The sequence below is a fragment of the Dendroctonus ponderosae genome, unplaced genomic scaffold, assembly GCF_020466585.1.
Source record: "Dendroctonus ponderosae isolate FM_Combo_2020 unplaced genomic scaffold, Dpon_F_20191213v2 Dpon_F_20191213_2, whole genome shotgun sequence".
NCBI lineage: Eukaryota > Metazoa > Arthropoda > Insecta > Coleoptera > Curculionidae > Dendroctonus > Dendroctonus ponderosae.
The window spans coordinates 14,257,239-14,275,495 of NW_026018165.1; the positions used below are offsets into that span (position 1 = coordinate 14,257,239).

At 34.4% G+C, this 18,257-nt stretch overlaps 2 protein-coding genes across 5 annotated transcripts; one reads left to right on the forward strand and one right to left on the reverse strand.

Moving 5' to 3' along the window:
* The first annotated feature begins 164 nt into the window (after window positions 1-164).
* Window positions 165-8,200, forward strand: LOC109544588 (beta-glucuronidase). Of its 3 annotated transcripts, none has more exons than XM_019914875.2 (14): window positions 165-336; window positions 398-539; window positions 3,280-3,575; window positions 5,647-5,832; window positions 5,887-6,053; window positions 6,184-6,320; window positions 6,407-6,606; window positions 6,660-6,819; window positions 6,911-7,070; window positions 7,188-7,331; window positions 7,390-7,474; window positions 7,528-7,704; window positions 7,757-7,895; window positions 7,951-8,200. In XM_019914875.2, exons 3-14 carry the CDS (start codon window positions 3,354-3,356, stop codon window positions 8,115-8,117), a joined length of 1,944 nt encoding a protein of 647 aa, XP_019770434.2. In that variant the 5' UTR covers window positions 165-336; window positions 398-539; window positions 3,280-3,353; the 3' UTR covers window positions 8,118-8,200. The 3 variants fall into 3 exon arrangements, with proteins under 3 accessions (XP_019770434.2, XP_019770435.2, XP_048520107.1); XM_019914876.2 differs by having other exon boundaries at window positions 3,283-3,575; XM_048664150.1 differs by lacking the exons at window positions 165-336; window positions 398-539 and having other exon boundaries at window positions 2,301-3,575.
* Window positions 8,201-8,215: 15 nt separating this feature from the next.
* Window positions 8,216-10,073, reverse strand: LOC109544589 (zinc finger HIT domain-containing protein 3). Of its 2 annotated transcripts, none has more exons than XM_019914880.2 (3): window positions 9,800-10,073; window positions 9,463-9,599; window positions 8,216-8,874 (listed from the first exon to the last, which is right to left on the reverse strand). In XM_019914880.2, the coding sequence occupies exons 1-3, from the start codon at window positions 9,865-9,867 to the stop codon at window positions 8,681-8,683; spliced, it is 399 nt and encodes a 132-aa protein (XP_019770439.1). In that variant the 5' UTR covers window positions 9,868-10,073; the 3' UTR covers window positions 8,216-8,680. The 2 variants fall into 2 exon arrangements, with proteins under 2 accessions (XP_019770439.1, XP_019770438.1); XM_019914879.2 differs by having other exon boundaries at window positions 9,445-9,599.
* Window positions 10,074-18,257: the final 8,184 nt, after the last annotated feature.

Genomic DNA, 18,257 nt, shown 5'->3' on the forward strand with positions numbered 1-18,257 from the left:
TTCCCATTTAGTTTTTCGAAAAAACATTAACAATTTCTTTCTTCGTATAACCAGTATGTAGTATAGAATTGGATTTTTAAGCCTATATAAAAATTTAAAAAATACTACTTTGTATTCCGCTGGTATACTTCAATACCATCAGGATTGGACTCGAACTCGATTTCTTTGGTAAATAATGCAATTTCTTTACGATAAACTAGCAGTACATGGCCGCGATAAGTAAATTAAAAACTAATCATTACTTAATATTCGAGGTTACCGATACATAATTGGCTTTTGAATGGCCCGAGTAGGTTTTAGATCTTAAGGAGCAAGTGAGGTTTGTGCCTTTTTATGGTAAGTTTCCTATTTTCAATGAATCTTCTTTTTCTGTTAAATGCACTGTTATTTTCCTTAGATTATTTTCTGTACAACTTTCAAAGTGAAAAATTGGCTTAGAGCTCTTTCCTAGTGCACTTCTGTACGACTAATTGAAAGACAATACAACGTTTCGGCTTGAGCAGATTGCAAAATTTACTAATCGACTAAATTTTATTTGCGTAAGTATTAAAGAAACAATTAATAAAATCAACAAAATATACCAACTTTAAATAAAACCAGTATTTTAAATATGAAATATTAAAGTCTTTTGACAATTTCCATTTAATTTTGCAATTATAAATCTCTAATTATAGGCGACTAACAAAATATCAGTATTACAGATGTTCATTCATAGTCAAATTCCCTGAATGCAATCTGGCCAGTGGCGATAAAGGTTATCTTTATGACCACAAACAAAATATATTTGTACACAAGAATAAATTGATCGAGTTCACATCATTGATAAGAGCGCCGAATTGTGTTGATTCTGCGTGAATCTTTTTTAAGATGGAAAGAAGTTTAAAACTCGCCTAAAAGACCATCACTGATTTTTTTTAATTTTGAACCAATTGAACCCACATTTCACATTAGGCAACTTTCCTTTGCAAACGATGCGAAATTTCATTTCAACTTAATTCAGCGGAGCAGCATATAGAACTAAAACTGGGCAAAATAAAAGGAAGATTCAAATTCTCAGATCTGAATACGATCACTGAATATTTCTGAGTTAGATAAATTATTCATCATTAAATCGCAGTCTCATTTTCAATCGCTGTTCACAAAAATTATTATTCTAAACTTGATTTGGATGGTGAGGTCTTTACCCTCGCAACGCAGAGATAAATAACAGGTAGATTTAACGTTTTATCAAGGCAAGTAGTGTGGATAAACTCAATTGGGTTTTTTCTTCTCATTTCAGAACAAGAAAATTTATTCACTATTGGTTAGTGTTATGTATTATTTTTTCGGTTTACTGACTCGATGCTGAGGTTAAGGACATATTCATCATTTTATTTAACCCGTACTTCTTGGATATGCAAGCAAAATTTGTTGTCTTGATAAATAAAGACATGCTTGAAAAAAATTGATGTTCCAATGTTGTGTTTTTTATCCCAATAAAGTAGTTAACAAGAGAAAAAATTAGTAAAAAATGCATATACCTACCGAGCGATTATCTAACTGTCTAACTAGAGCCAGGTTTTCTTTTTGCTTCTCACACTTATCAAATACATATTCAATAAAAAACCAAAAATAATTTTTTAAATATAATAAACAAATTTAAATTATTCTACTAAAAAAACCCAGAGGCATATTCTGCAAATTTTTACCTTTAATCAAATAATACATATTTACTAGGCGTTCGAGCACTAATTTATCAGCTCCTTAACTGTGCAGATGCACACAAAATAGCTAATATTACGTGATTTACGTTTTTTTGCTTTCAAAACATTTACATACTTGTAACTTATGCAACCACTGCTGATCTATGGAGAAACATTGACATTATCCAGCGTTTAACAAATAAAATATTCTGATATTGAAAAAATATACTTGCAAGATTCTTCGTGGTATTTAAGGTACAGCATGTAAAACGCCAACCAGATAAAGAACCACTAAAACAATAAGAAATGGGTTCGCATTCAGACAGTTGATGTGTATTTCTAGGAATGTTCTGTCGGTTTTACATTATGCAAATGTTCACCTCTAGACTTGCCCAGGTCTTCGACTCATTTTATTCATATATCATATCCAAGGCTTCATCTTTAAAATCTACCTCTCAGTTAGCACAACCTTACAACAATTACCATATGATCGCCACAAAATTGCGTTAATATACCTACCTGCAAGCATGTAACACGATCCCGCAATAAGAGTCAAGTGTTTTTAAAAAACGTTCACGTTTTTGATCATTTTTATTACTAGATGTTTTACCTTGGAAAATTTTTTGAGTCAAATAGCAAAAAAATAGATTTTTGCAATTTGCAACAACTGTTAATGCCCAGAACTCCTGCTTTAATTTCCGGCATATTAAGTGAGTATTGAAAATACGTATTGAACCGTTAATTGACTTAAAAATTATTTGCGTACCTTGAGGATTTGTTATTATCAAGCTCCTAAACGATTTTTCGCATTACAACATTTTTAAAATTAATCAACGGAATTCACCTATCCATGGAAAAATGTGTAAGTGTCTTTTAAAATGTTTCCTGTTATTAATGTGGTTGATTTTTTGAACCCTACAAAAATGCACATTTCTACAATCATGTACTAGTTTCATGTGAAAAAGTCGTATCTCGACTTAAACAAGTGGATTTACCGCCATTTCTTCTAGATATTTCACTCGCATCTGCAACAATCATTCTTAAAAACCCTTTTTCTTTGCAATGGTTCTAGAACCAAACGCATTGAAAATTACAGCGAAACTTTGGGCAAAAAACCAAAAAAATTGAGCGGTTAACATGCTAATGAAACTTTCAGTTGCTAACAATTTCTGAAATCCGTATGGCAAAAACCTAAACCGTGCAAAATTTAAATTTCGATTTTGAAAAATGTATTCACAATAATTATTGCAAATTATTCCTGTTCGTTACAAAGCAAAATGTGAATGGTTGGATTTTTTTCGGCTGAAAATATGATTTAAATCGTGAGTTCCGGCTTAAATGGGTTGCGACTAAGTTCGCTTCTTGTAAGTAGTGTATCTGGCAGATATCAAGCAGAAAACGCAGAGTACAATTTAAATATTAGCGGTTGTAAGGAAGATGCGAATTCAGTTGATACAAAGCGCGCGTTGCGATTACCGCAAACTAATGTGGGTGGTTTAACATAAAGCCTCGGAATACCGTGCCGTCTCTCGATTAGCAAAATTATATATAATTTAAATTTTAATAAGGAAATTTCCCATTTATTTTCATCTGAAAGTAGGTCTAGGGTGAGTGAAACTCGAAGAAAACTTTCCACAACTTGAGGTTTGCTGTTTCCGATCTCAAGGAAAAATGACCTTTCTAAAATGGGTGATTTTTGTCGTAAACATCTACACCTTCTACAGTGCAAAAGCCACAATCCATAGAGGCGGTATTCTATTTCCGCGCGAATCCGAAACCAGGCAAGTGCTCTCTTTGGATGGAATATGGAATTTTGTTTCTCCCAGCATTAATTACAGTTCAAGCCCATATATTGGGTTTGAGCAGCACTGGTACAAAAAGGACCTCAATACCGTAAGTACTTAAGAATCGAGAAACAACCCAATATTATTCATTTCCGGGGGGGTTTCGAAATAATCTAACAGTACTTGGATCAACGTTGTTTCGCTCGTAAATAAAAATATTTAAATTTTCGTTAGCTCGTGGTTAGTGGCCAATAAAAGTTTTATTAGTTTCTTAAAATATGCAAATATAAATCATGTAACTTGTTGTTATTTCTGGCTGGTTCATCAATCTTTCTGCCTATGTATCTTCTAAATGTAATGCCCGATTTGCTACACGCAATATTGCAAAAAATGCTCATATTTACATTTTTTTAAATGCAACTAAATTGTGCTTGCTTGTGTTATAAAGTGCCAAGTTTCGGTGCTTAATGTACAACACAGCAGCATTTCCTACATTAAATCAAGGTAAAGTAAAGACTAAAAGCCTCAATTTCAAAACTAAACGAGAAGTTCGCATAGATGAATAAATAAAGGTAAATTTGCAACTTTTAAGGCTGAAAAATATTTTTGTTGCTTTGCAAAACATCACATTTTTATGCGCTCCAAGAAAGTAATTCAATCCAGGTGCAACAACTCTGTTTATTTCATGTTTGAAGAGTTTCGAGTAACTTTAGTTTTTTTGTTTGATTCAACAGTTTTTTTTATTGCTTCAGCCTAAGTCATTTAATAATCTTATACTTAAAATTAAAATGCTTCTTAGTTATGTTGTTGCTGAAATTCATTCCAGTGCGCTTTTCTTGCAAGGTAAAATTAAATATTTTTAATGTGAACTGGTTAAACGCACCAAATTTAGAGATTGAAATGTATCAAAATATTAATTTCTATATCCGGTCTATCCCCGGTTCCTATCGCCGGTTTCTATTTAAAATAATTTAAAATAACGCAACAATATAACAAGAAGTACAAATACGCCAACAAAATTCAGCGCGTTCGCTTCGTTTGGTGGAAGAAGTTAAAATGAAGGAAAACATGTATTTCCATAGTGTGTAAGTCCATAGGCGGCGAAAAGCGCATAGGAAATACATAAAAACTCATTTCCCAGAGCGAAATAAATCTATTGAGCGCAGAAACCGTGCATGTGAAATTTTGCAAAGGGTAGAGGAGGAATTGCTGAAAAAACATGAATTGTTTCAAAATGCTTCGCATTCTACACAGTTTTCATCTCAAAGAAGCGAATAATGCATTGCTAAACACCCTCGCAGCTTCAGAACCGAACAAATGGACATTTTTGGTCCATTTAAAGCAGTTTTTGAGCGATCACGATGTTTACCCGAGGATATTTTCCTTATCAATAAACAACGCAATATTTTCATGAAAATCACTTAAGAACAAAAAAACAGTCTAGTGTGTTAAAATTACATATGTAAAAGAAACCCTCTGGGCATTCTCCAAAGCCAAACATTTAAAATATACAGGATGTAGCACTGGTTTGCACCGCACTAAGTTTAGTTTCAGCAGTCAAAAGCAGGAAAAAATCAACTTGATATGACTGGATGGAACTGACCAGGTGGAGTAGGCATTAAAACAGCTTCAGTTCATTGCTTTGAAGAGGGTTTGAAAGGATTGTTTACGCAGTAAATAACTAGGCCGAGTTGAAGCAAATTAATCTTAAATTAAGCAAATTTGGTACAACCGGTGCCTTGAAACCGCAATATCCTAATACTTACATGCTTTACCTAGGTCAACTACTAAACACACGCCTAGTCACTACATAAAGGATAATTCGTGTACTCACAATTTACAATAGTATTTTGTGCGAGTCAATAATGATGAGTTATGCGATTGTTGCGAATGGAATGCTGTACTTTATCTGCGATTAAATTGAAAATCACGATCGAGATGTTTACAAAGCAATGCATTCCTATGCCTGAATCGCATGATTAGTTTATGAAAAAAACTGCGATGCTTACGGCTTATACAATTGGCGAAAAATTTTAATTCTCGCAAGAAAAGTTCGATATTATTCAGAGGATTTTCGTTAATGTTAGAACATTTTAAACTCCGAACGCAAGGAGATAAACTACCTAGAAAATTAGCTAGTTAAGTTTCATTGGAGACAATTTATTTTCCCTGTTCAAAAGATTCCGGACATTGAAATCATCCAAATGCCCGTACCAGCAAGCTACAACGATATCACTACCGATCCGAAATTACGAGACCATGTAGGTCTGGTATGGTACGACAGAAACTTCTTCGTACCGAAATTTTGGTCTGAAATTGGACGGGTCTGGTTGAGGTTCGAGTCGGCGAATTACGCTGCACAAGTGGTAATACCACAATAAATATAAAAAATGCAATTAATTTCATATGCTCATTTTTAGTGGATTAATGGACAGCTGGTCATGAGCCACGAAATAGGGCATTTACCTTTCCTTGCAGAAGTGACCGCCTATTTAAAATATGGCAAAGAGAACCATGTTACAGTAGCAGTGGATAACACTTTGCTGCCTGATACGGTTCCACAAGGGCGAGTAGTTGAGCTGGAAAGGTTTGTAGTTAAAACAGTTTTTTTTCAGTCTTCAATAAAACCTTCTGTAATTCCCTTGAGAATTTTAAGTGACGAAACAAATACATTCCCAAAGTAAGCGGTTTTCAAGCATAATTTAAATTAATTTCAGTGGAAGATTGCAACAATCTATAACGTTTGATTTCTTCAACTATGCTGGCATACACAGACCAGTGAAACTGTATACTACACCAAAGACTTATGTGGAAGACATAACAGTATTTACAGCGGAAGCAACAGCCGAGCTGGGTAAGACTTGAAAATTTCTTACAATGTAATGACAAACAAAAAGGAAGCAATTAAAGAATTTTATTTACTAATTTATATTTTCACAGCCAAATTGCAATACAATGTGACCATAGAAGGAGTGAATGATATTATTTGCCGAGTGAGTTTATCTGATAAATGGCGGACAGTCCTCACTACAGATGAACAGTCTGCTTCCAGATGCCAGGGACTTTTATCCATTGAAAACCCCAAACTGTGGTGGCCCTATTTAATGGATCCAGAACCGGGATATTTATATTCATTTGAGGTAGAAACTAACTAGTTTATTTATAGTCAAATGCCATTTCATGGCACTTTTAGGTAGAGCTGTTTGATGCCAATGGAGACCTCGTGGACAAATATGTCCAGCCAGTTGGACTGAGAGTGTTAACGTGGAATAGTACTAGTTTTCTCATTAATGGAAAACCCTTGTATTTACATGGGTTTGGTAAGCACGAAGACTCTGATATAAGGGGAAAGGGTAAGTGAATTATCAATTAAGAAAGACGTTTTTATACCCCCATCAGGAAACTAGACATTTCCAAGCAAGTTAAAGGTTTCATGCTTTATAGGTTTGGATTTGCCCCTCATTATACGGGACTACAATTTAATCAAATGGGTAGGCGCTAATGCTTACAGAACTTCACATTATCCATACGCAGAAGAAATTATGGACTTGGCCGATCAGTATGGAATCATGGTTATAGATGAATGTCCCGGCGTAAATATAGAGTAAGTCGCATTGTTATTCAGTTGAGGAATGCGATGATTCATGATGAAATAAATCACAGGGTGTAATTCTGATTTTAAATTAGTTCACTGAACAAAAATTTGATTTGTTTTGCTCAGGATATTCTCCGACAATTTACTAGCCAAGCACAAGATATCACTGACTGAATTAGTAAAAAGGGACAAGAATCGTCCCGCAGTTGTAATGTGGTCGGCTGCTAATGAACCTCGAACCCAATATGCTGCCGCCAAAGAGTATTTTAGGTGAGTGGAAGTCGAAAAAAGCCCAGAAGCACCGCAAAACAACAAATTATTGTTACAGGCAAATAGTACAACATATAAAGTCTTTAGACACCACTAGACCGGTAACGATAGTGGAAGCACAAGGAGTCAATGTGGTTGAATCCGTAAGCACCACAAACAACTTATTTTATAGGGATTATTGTTATGTAATTTCCAGTCACAATTTGTGGATATAGTAAGCTTTAACAGATACAATGCCTGGTACTCGAATGAAGGTAATTTGGATGTTGTTACTGCCAAAGTGGTAAATGAAGCAACCGCATGGCATAACAAGTTCAATAAGCCGGTTATAATGCAGGAGTATGGAGGTGATACGTTGGAGGGATTACATTTTGTAAGTTCCTCAACTATTGACTGGTTTCGGTTAACATTTTCTCTTTTCAAAGCTTCCAGATTTCATCTGGTCCGAAGAATATCAAGTCGGTCTGATGTCCAAACATTTTGAAGCATTTGATATCCTGAGAAGTCAGGGATTTTTCATCGGGGAGTTTATTTGGAATTTCGCAGACTTCAAAACAAGACAAGGTACTCAACTTTAATGGAAAATCCGACGAAAACAATGAGTTTATATCAATTTTAGATTATACTCGAGTAGGGGGAAACAAGAAGGGAATATTCACGAGAAATCGCCAGCCCAAAGCCAGCGCCCATCACCTTAGGAGGAGATATTGGGGCCTGGCCAAAGAATATAGCAATATTACGGCTCCAAATGATTTGCAAGCTTACGTGATTGCAACTGCACTTTGATGATGCTTTATTGTAACTGTAAATGAGTCAGAAGAAAACTTGAAATGTACTAGTCAGTCTGAGTGCAGGCATAGTATTTTGGAGAAAAACGTAGGTAGTTAAGAATAAAAAATTATATTAAAAAAATAGCAGCAAATAAATCGTTTTGTAAAAAATACATACATTTCTAGTTAATCTTATTTAACTGTGATGCCTTTAGTTGGCAAAACTCCGAAGACATTCAGCTGGAAAAATAAAACTAGAGCAAACTAACAAATACAAATTAAACTAGACATTTCAATTATTCATTATTATAGTTAAATACGGTTTCTGACAGCAAAAACTTTAACGGAAGAGCGACAAGATAAGATGATATATTTTTACAAAGACAAGATCTTTTGCAAAAACACCGAACCATAATAATACTACTAAACTTTCCACGTTTCTAACTATTAGTGCGCAAATTACGGAAAAAACATTGCACAATCAACAGTCTTAATCTATATTCTGAAAGGGGGCAACAAACAAGTTACAGATTATGCAAAAGGTATGGAAAGGGACTGGATGAAACTGAGAAAATCTGCTTATGTATGAAACGGTTCTTCCTTGGTATTTTCCGGCTCGACCGCTTTCATACAGGCATCAGTAAATTCGACGAAAATGGGTTCCAGCATGGCTTTTTGCACAATCTCTTCAGGGTTTTCCGCATTGTCGATGGTAACCAGTAGATTTCTGAGATGTGGATTCGTAATCAGATTTTTAACTTCGTCACTTTGCTCTGTTGAAACAAATTAAACAATGTCGATTTTTCATCTCACTTATTAACCAATGAGCGAAATATACCCATTATTGAAAAAAGGGTGCTTTCGCAAGAAATAAATGTTTTTAGATCACCATCGCTATCTCCGGATCTGAATGCGATTGAGCATCTTGCACATAAACCCTAATACGTACTGAAAAATTCAAGTTGTTATCAATTTAATCGATTCTAAATTGATGTTAAGCGTTTTTGAGAGTTTCGTTCACTCTAAAATATGATCGATTGCAGGAACGAATTCCCAGCGAAAGCAAATGAATGCCTTTATTCGTATAATCTGAAGTATTTGCTTATGGTGCAACCAATGCTTTTTGTTCAGTTGTAAAGCAAGTGCTCCAAACTTTTTGATCATATACTTCGAATGTTTTGCTTTAAAAATTTGAAGTAAAAGCATTTAAGTATCACCTTTAAATCATGAGACCCATTGTTTTCAAAGACAATTTCAGTTAGAGTTTACATTCAATTAAACCATCCAGAATTTGGGTTCTGTAGTCCTTAGATAGCGAAAGCATACTAAAAATACATCCTTACTCAGTAATTGTAGTCTACCTTCTGGCACTTCTTCAGAAGCTTTTCCAAAGTGTTTGGTAAAGTTCATGATAGATTCATCAACAGGCTCGGCAGCAGTTTCACTTAGAAGTTTACATCCGTCCCCCCGGTGCTGTTTGCAACATTTGGCAGAACAGCTAAAGTTTAAAAGCATGAAAAATACATTCTGCAGTAGCGACTTAGCAGCTCTACAAGCAGGTACATGCAGGTGAATGCAGCAACTTGTAAGAGACTGATTCATGAAATTATTGTACTTTTAGGGAAGAGTTTATCAATAGTATCTACATTTACAAACACGTTCCCACATATAGGTAGTTAAGAAGGTAATTCAACTTACTAGTATATGTAACACATTGGACACTTATATGTTGCAGATTTAGTGCAAATAATGCACGCGTTTGGCATAGTTAGATTGTAATAAATCTGGGAGATTGATTTGTGTGGACAAACGATTTTATGAATTTTCTACGAAGGAAAAATCGAAAATGGTCTAACCAAAGCTTAACCTCGAATTTAAATTGTCAAAAGTGACAAATCGACTTTTTTTTCGATAATTCTCAATATCTGAGGAATTTCGATGTATTTGGCTTGCTTACAGCAATTGAAATCCTATTATGAAGCAAAATTCTATATAAAATATTTCAAATAAAAGTAATGCCCATTACAAACAGTGCTGCCATCTACGGTTTAGTGGCTGCATTAGATTGAAATTCCAATCTGAATAGCAGCGCGCTATTTATTTTTGAAGTTTCTGAAAGCGTCTTTTGATATTTTTATTAAGCAGATTGTCAAGAGTGTGTTATAAAATTGTTTCATTCGAGTTTCTAGAAAGTTTCCAAAAACTTCAAATGCAGCAAAAAGCGCTCTGCGAAACGAGAATGGAAACAGCAGACACCGGTAAGATCCGTTTTTAAAAAAACCTTAAATTTTCCTTTTCTTTAGGATACATTTGAATGTATTTGAGTGATTAATCCAGAAAGGAAATAAAAGATCATTCTGAATGAGTAGTTTAGAGTAGTAAGTTTACGTACATCTTAGGATTTGCGAAATTAAATAGTAAAGTAAAAATTACAAAACAATTCAACTGAAAAACTCTAACAATTTTCTATCACAGCTTTCATAAAATATTCAATAGAAAAGGCTTGCAATAGCCAATTTTTTAAGATGTTTCTAACTAGTAAATTGACGACTTCTATTATAAACGTTAAAAATACGCAGAAAAATTAAGTTATATTTGTATTTAACGACCAACTTTAGATATTTAGTGGTAGTTTTCTTTTTCTTATCATTTTTCCTGTGTGGACTGGCGGACACACTCATTAACTCTAATAGGCATTTTAAGAGTAATTTCTTGTCGCATTTTTAATATGTAAATTACTCATGATGTAAATAAACAGCGAAAAAAACGAACAGTGAGTGATTCACCCCCACACTGTTCCGTGCAAAATACTTTTTACAAACCGGAAACTGTTCCCGTCGTGGGCAGGACGAATATCCGGAGGTTCAATGCACTTTTTCTCACTTTTGAAAGGATAAGGAAAAACAGTCAATTTGCACCAAAGTCAACACTTTAATCATGATATTTCCAATGAAAAAGATTTTCTTCAACAAATTAAATGTATACATGCATGCCGGGTGAATTAGATAGATTGTGCATAAGAAGTTTTTCCAATTTGCAGTTGCTTAGAGACTTCGAATTTTGATTTTTTTCAACTAGAACCAATCTTTCTTATTTTAAATGAATAAAAAGTTCTATATAGTTGGATTGGCCTTCCAATTGCAAGGTTGGGCAACACCACTTTCATTACCATATCAGTTTTCGATTTTCAAAAAATTTTGAGCCTCTGAATCCTTACAAGCCGCAAAAAACCAAACAAAATTAATTTGTGATAGTGGCAATTCATTTATTTCTGATTAATTGAAATTTTCTCATCTAGATATCAAATTGTTTTCACGTCAATTAAAATAGATGCTTTTCAACTTTGTTGAAAATTGGTGCGGATGGCGTAGTTTCAGTGCAATGTGCAGCTCGCCAACGCATTTTTTGTAGACGCCACTGTTAAATTTTAGACCATCAAAACAACAAGACGTAAGTGCATTTAATTTAAAATGGAAATTATGAGGGAATTTTACAAAAATGCTCTTTTAACCGGGTTCCTACTCCATTGTTCCATGGAAAGCCGCACCAATTGAAAAATCAGTACCGTCTCTTTCAAACTGTAGAAACGTTGGCCTATAAAGTAGGTACCTACCAGCTTAAATAGTGGCTTTTATATAATTTGTTAAAGTGGGTAAGGCCCTTCCCACATAGAACATAGATAACATAGACTAGGTGCTTGTTTAGGCGTTATTTAGGTAATCGCTCCTATATTTGTATTAGTTTATAAGGAAACTTATCGTTTAGATAACTCAATTCCAAACCTGATTTGACTGTGATTTACACTGAATTTATTCTTTACTTCTAGCAGCTTAGGCTTGATTATTCGTGACCATATTTTAGCTTTTTTGTTGTTTATCAAGCACATGTTTGATTAATTCCAGTTCTCATGTACAAACATCCCAATCCGCATTAGTCTCGCACAGCTTTTTAGTCAGACTCGAATAAAAGTATTTTTATCTTGGTTTCTTGCTTCGGACTGCAACAGATTAGTGTGGCCTTCGTGTGTCATCCTTATCTATTGCATTTTATCTGGGTTCTCTAAAAAAATTATATCTGTATGGCAAAATGACGCTGATAAACACGTACGTTACGTGTTTTTTCTTCGATAGTTGTCGTTTATCCAGAGTCTACTTTGAACTTTCTTGGAATATGGAAAGTGAAGCGAAACATAATGGGGAAGAATTTATATGCAAAAACACTGTCATGGTCTTGGGTAAAATGTTCGAAAATGGGTCCAGTGGTGTCGAACAAATTTTTTATCAGTTAGCATCTATATTTGGCAAGGCTTCTGATTTCTCCTGCATTATTCCATATCAAATTCATGTTACTGAATCAGCAAATTAGCATTTTTTTCTTGTTTTCATCAAAAAAACTAGTTGTTGCTCGCTACCAGCCAGGTAGGTACGATTACATTTCATTGAAAATGAAAGTGCCAAGACTGACCTTTAATTTCCACCTTATAAGGCAGTAATTGCATAAAGCACTGCATATTAAAGCGACATTTAATACATTGGACACGTTATTAAAATTTATTAAAGGGAGTGTTGTTAAACTTGCGTTTTGGAATTTGTAATTTAAGTCCGTCTAAAGCGATGTCGATTGCAATCTTGTCAAAAAATATTAATGAGCGCAGCGTTCGGGCAGAAGTTTTATAATGAAATTGGAAAGTATTTTCGTATCTAGTTACTTTAATAATTAAGTTTGAGAAGGCGATTATGCTTAGGCCAACATAGGAGTGGAACAAGGTACAACAAAAAATGCAGGCGCTTGAAAGAGAAGGAACCTGTCGCATACATGAAAGCACTTGTTGGGGTGGGGACAAATATAGGCGAACCTTCGTTTCGTCTCTCTTAAAGCGTATCTGCTTTATTCCACTCAGCGGTTATGCAGATCCATTAGATGTAGGCGTGGGTAACTCTGTGAATGCTCAGGAGTTGGCGCAGTGATGCCGAAATGGCTTGGTGCGTCAACCCAACGCACCGGCACCGTAACTCACTGCTGCAGTAGCGTTATAGTCACCCATTTGGTAAAACGTTAATAATAAAGAATGTCGTCCGTTTTTTTGTTAGGTGTTAAAATTCGAGTCCCGGACCTCGTAAAGCTTTAATTCGCCCCTGAATTAAATGCTAAGCGTAATTCGAAGTGCGGCACAGTGAGACGCGATTAGTTGTAACGAAAAACTCGGAAACGAAAAATACTTTTAGAGCATAGTTCAGAGTTTTGCGCTCAGTAGCCAAGAGTGCGCTCTAAATACCGTCAAAATTTCGAACTTCCGTTTCGAGAACCCTCAAGAAGTTCACTACCCTTTCACAAACTACCGCACTTGCCATAAGGTCCTTAATGATTCTATATTTCCCATCTAAGAACGCGATTCACACGACGCAAATGATCATCGACCGATTTCGTTCTCTATCGGTAGCAAACTGAACATTCATACCCTTTTTCGAGAAAAAAAGACATCGAATAAACTTGATTATCTAATCATTTAATTGTTCGCCCTTTCCATGATTCACTTTACTTGGTAGTTCGATTGCAGTTTGTTTATTGTTGACATTTTTGTAGAAAGTGACTGTTCGCAATGCAATATTTCCAAAAGCAAATTTCACGTTCCAGCTTAACGAAAGTAAACAACATTTAAACGAAAAACGATCCAAGCGCCGATCTTTCACTAATTTAACTTTCGATTTAGAGCCATTTATTTTTGTCTCAATTTCACTCAGCTGCAGTGATTAATGCATAGCGCCAAAACTCAAACTAATAACCGAATTTTATGTTTCAAAAAATATTGACTAAACAAAAAAACCGCGAAGAAATCACTTAAGAATTAAACTGCTGCTCAATTTCCGAGCGATGATAGAAACCAACGAAATTTCAACTAACCAAAAATGTCCTTTAAAAGTTCTGATTTCAATAATTATTCCGCCACAAGCGCAATTCGAAATGCGGCGCGTAGTGACACGTGATGTGTTATAACTCACGACTCACAGAGCGGCATCAACTCAAAAGCGCAGCTCAACACAGTGTTACCCAGGCCTAATTAGATGAATTTTTGGATTTGGAAGTGATTCTTTAACTTCTTCAGCATCAAGCCATCAGCATTTTTCAATTTCTTCAAGTTCCATGCGGATGTTTTATTTAGTTTTGTCAATTTTTAAAAATAGCTTTTTATGAGGGTGAACGGTTTCTTACTTCCTTATTATAATGGGCTTTACTGAGACTTAAAGAGTCATAAAAATTTTATAGTGATTTTAATTGATGTTATAACAAGATTCTTTGTATGCGGGGCAGATCAACATCTTGCACTGTTGAACTTTAACCGTCCTAATATGTTAGTTTTGTGTTTGATAAATATGAAAAAAAAATTAAAAAGTTTAATGACTTGATGGAATAATTGAATCATTGGGTTTGGGCTTAACTAAAGACTTGGGGCAACAATGCGGCTGATTTGATTATGTTAAATTTTGACTGTTGATTTTGTGATGGTGTTTATAAATGATATACTTTAGCACTTTTTAAAATATTTTAACACTAATTTGCGATTCTTAATCGGCGGCACTTTGCAGTCTCAACCACTATTAATTTTCATGAATATTTGATTGTGGCTTGATCTGATTTTATTCAGGCATGCTAATGTGCTTTTTCGATGTTGAAAGTAATACTGGGCCGTTGGCATACAACTGACATAAAATTTACCACAGCGTCTGAGCTAATTGCCTTCACACTGAATTATACACATGAAATTATGGATCATATGATAAATGTCAGCATTATTCGGTAGAATGTTCGTCAAGGAAGCAGGATCTATGCAGAGAAAAATATGTTGAAAGTTATCCATTTGTAAATTCGAATCTTATGACTAAACGGATTGATTATTAGATCATTGCTAAATATTATGATGCTTTATTCAGCAAAATTGAGAAAAATGTGACGACCTTAAGCCTTTTAAGTCAGCAGCTAGATGATGCACAACAAAGAACAATGGATGGACAAAAGAAACGAAATTACTTGCGCTAATCTAATCAATAAGAATTTTCCTTTCTCCTGCATCGACACGTCTCATCATTGTTGCACTCAATAACCCCACCTCGACAATTGAACAATGAATTTCAACAAATTTCGTAATATCGTTAAATTTATTATCATTATAACATTCTTCAGCGATTATTAATGTATGCAGATATGCAACTACAGATTGCACATTTTGAAACATGGATTTTTATCTTGTTGAAATACCGAATGTTGGGTTGATTACTTCCTTATTGTAGAAACGTGACAATGGTGACTTATTTATTGTTCCCGTGCTCAACTATATTCCGGCTGAAGTTGAATTCAACTAATAATTAGATTAGCTGAGTTATAAATAGCCAGGCAATAAAGAAGAGATTTTTCAACTAGCGGAATAAACAAGTACACGTCTTAGTTGTCATATATTATGCAATAGTGAAAGGGTCAATATAAATTAAACCGTTGTAGACTAGTTAAGACATGCGATTTGAATCAATGGTCGTCAGTTGAAAACTCAATTATTGATATACACGACGAGTTGAATGCAATCGTGTCCTAGATTTTATACATAAACTTTTTCATAACGAATTAATGGAATATACAACATTTATCTGCCAAACTAGGAGCTGCACGTTGATGGTTTTTCATTAATTGGATGAATATAATTATAAATTGAAAATACATACATTTTTCGAACCATACGCTTCAGTGCTGGAAAAATTTGAAAAATTGCAGGTGTGCATTTGTGTCGTACATTCGAAAGTACTCTGAAACTTTAGGATGTGATTGCTGGTATTTATTTAAAATGAAAAGTTCTAATGAATCAGGATTCTTAAGGGCGTCGTTTCAAAAATACAGGGTGTTGAAGTTTTATAAAAAAAAACATAAAAATGTAATAATTTTATTCGAAACCGCTTGTTTTTTTAATGAAATTTTGCAGATGTTAGTCCACCAGATTAGCGCGTTCCGACATAGCAAAAATTTTGAAGACAGAATTGGCGCGCTTCTGATTTATCAAAAATAATTTTTCCCTTTCATTGCCTGTGAAATTACAATCAAATATCCGACAATTTCGAGCAAAACTTTGAAAATCGCATTAGAACTTATAAACCTGAATATTGAATTCAACAAAAGCGCGTGTTCTGCATATAAAAGAGGTTATTTAAGACAAAACTCATTTTCCGTGAATCACTTTTAATGTGGGTTCAAATGAACAATCACAAATCATCGAAATCAATTCGAAGCCAGAATTATTTCCTATATCCTTCAAACGAGAATTACGTTTTAAACAAACGTCGCCTGTTTTTTAGCCCAAGAAATTATGTTTGCCCCAAAATTGCTTCAACTTCCGCTGAAAACTGTCGAAAACCCCTGACAATTCTGGAAGATATTGAGCAAAAGAGAGCAAAATATTCATATACCTGAATCAATTGCATTAATAGTTCGGAAAACATCATCTTTATCATCATCGTCATCCTAATTTAATCGTTTAAGATTGATAAACATCTGAAGCCTAGAGCATTATCCATTTTTGTCTTCATCTTTGCCACATATTTTGAAGAAAACTGGCGTAGTAAATCCGGTGACTTTGGTGGCCTCCAAGAGAGGCTGAGAAACTCAAGAGCATTGACATTAAATTTGTTGATTTATTCCATTTAAGTATAAATTAACTCCTGGTGTTAATAGAAATGTGTTTATGTCTGAACGATTAAAAGGATGCTGGGTTTTGACACGAGTGCAGATAGCAAAAAGCGAATATATTTATTACATTTGATTGACGAGAATTTGATAGGAAGAGCATTAAACTAGAGGATTAAAGGATAAATAATGATGACCGAACTCGAAGTTACCATCATGAGTTTGATGCAGCTGGGTTGATGATGGACGCAAAATACAAAAGACAGATTACCATTTCTGTGCTACCAGTTTCTTTTTATCGGAATCCTCATGTCACTGACCACTTAATTTGAAACAAAGCAGATTTTTATCTCGTTTGCTTCTTATCCGATGTCGCTATACATCAACGTGCAATTGCACCGCTGCTTTAAAGAGGCTCAGCGCATACGTATTGACATTCTTACCAGTTCTTTGAAAGGAATATTGCACTCCTGCCATTCAATTTATCGGAACCGATAATGTTTAAATGATTGTTGACTTCTTGAAGGTTTATTATGATCTATTTGTATGTACGTTTGGCTGCTTTAAGCGGAAAGGGATGTGACATGTGTTTGCTAAAGGAAGATTAAACATTATACTTTTATGAATCATGTTGAATCTTTATTGGTTTCTTGTAAAGTTTTCTGTTGAAAACATTCCAAATATTTTGAAAAATCTGCAGTTTTTGGGGATAGCACAAAAAAACGACGGCAACTATGCGATCAGGCGGATATTTGTGGGTAGTTTTCAAATTTTTCTTTCAAAAGCTTCAATTGTTTCTTCTGAGAAAGTGAAGTTGTGAAAACAGTGAGAGTGAGTGCGATTCAACAGAGGATTGCTCAAAAATTGGTACTAAAACTCTGTTGAGTTTGATGAAAATCAGCACTAACACCCGTCGAGAAAATAAATTTAAATGACCTTTAAAAATCGTTTGAAGGAACAGTTTGAAGAAGAAATACGACTGTTTAACAACAAAAAACTTTCTTTAAAAATGAGGCTGTGATCTGAAATTGTATAGGAATGATATAAACATTCTGGTAAACATAAAAACTTATGCTGTGAAGCGTTGTTGAGCAACTGGGTGATAAATTGCGAAGTTCAAAAAATAATAGTGAATGTGTTTTTTTGAGTGCACAATGATATTCAATTGAGAATTTGTGGCAAATTTGCACGAAGAAACAAGCCGAAAAATAAAATGTTTTCCAACAAATTTTATACAAATGATATCAACATTCTTGTAAGCAATAAAAACTGATGTTGTGAAGTGAAGTTGAGCTGGTTGTTAATTGTGAAGTTAAAAAAATTCGCCGTTAAATGGATTTTATGAGAATTTGTAGCAAATTTGCACTATTAAAAAGCCAAAAAAATGTTCAACATTCCATCATCAAAAAATCGACGAAATTTGCATCATCTTGTTTTGCAACCAAAAGATTTCCACCCTGATTATACGCAGTATTGCTTCACATTTTAGGGA

Bases quoted from the DNA above. Each gene is read 5' to 3' on its own strand.
- LOC109544588 (XM_019914875.2), top strand. From the start codon at position 3,354: ATGACCTTTCTAAAATGGGTGATTTTTGTCGTAAACATCTACACCTTC. The intron at 3,576-5,646 runs GTAAGTACTTAA...CCTGTTCAAAAG, and splicing joins ACAAAAAGGACCTCAATACC to ATTCCGGACATTGAAATCAT. The intron at 6,054-6,183 runs GTTTGTAGTTAA...AATTAATTTCAG, and splicing joins CGAGTAGTTGAGCTGGAAAG to TGGAAGATTGCAACAATCTA.
- LOC109544589 (XM_019914879.2), bottom strand. From the start codon at position 9,867: ATGCCAAACGCGTGCATTATTTGCACTAAATCTGCAACATATAAGTGT. The intron at 9,600-9,799 runs GTAAGTTGAATT...TTTAAACTTTAG, and splicing joins CCAATGTGTTACATATACTA to CTGTTCTGCCAAATGTTGCA. The intron at 8,875-9,444 runs GTAAGGATGTAT...TTGTTTCAACAG, and splicing joins AGGTAGACTACAATTACTGA to AGCAAAGTGACGAAGTTAAA.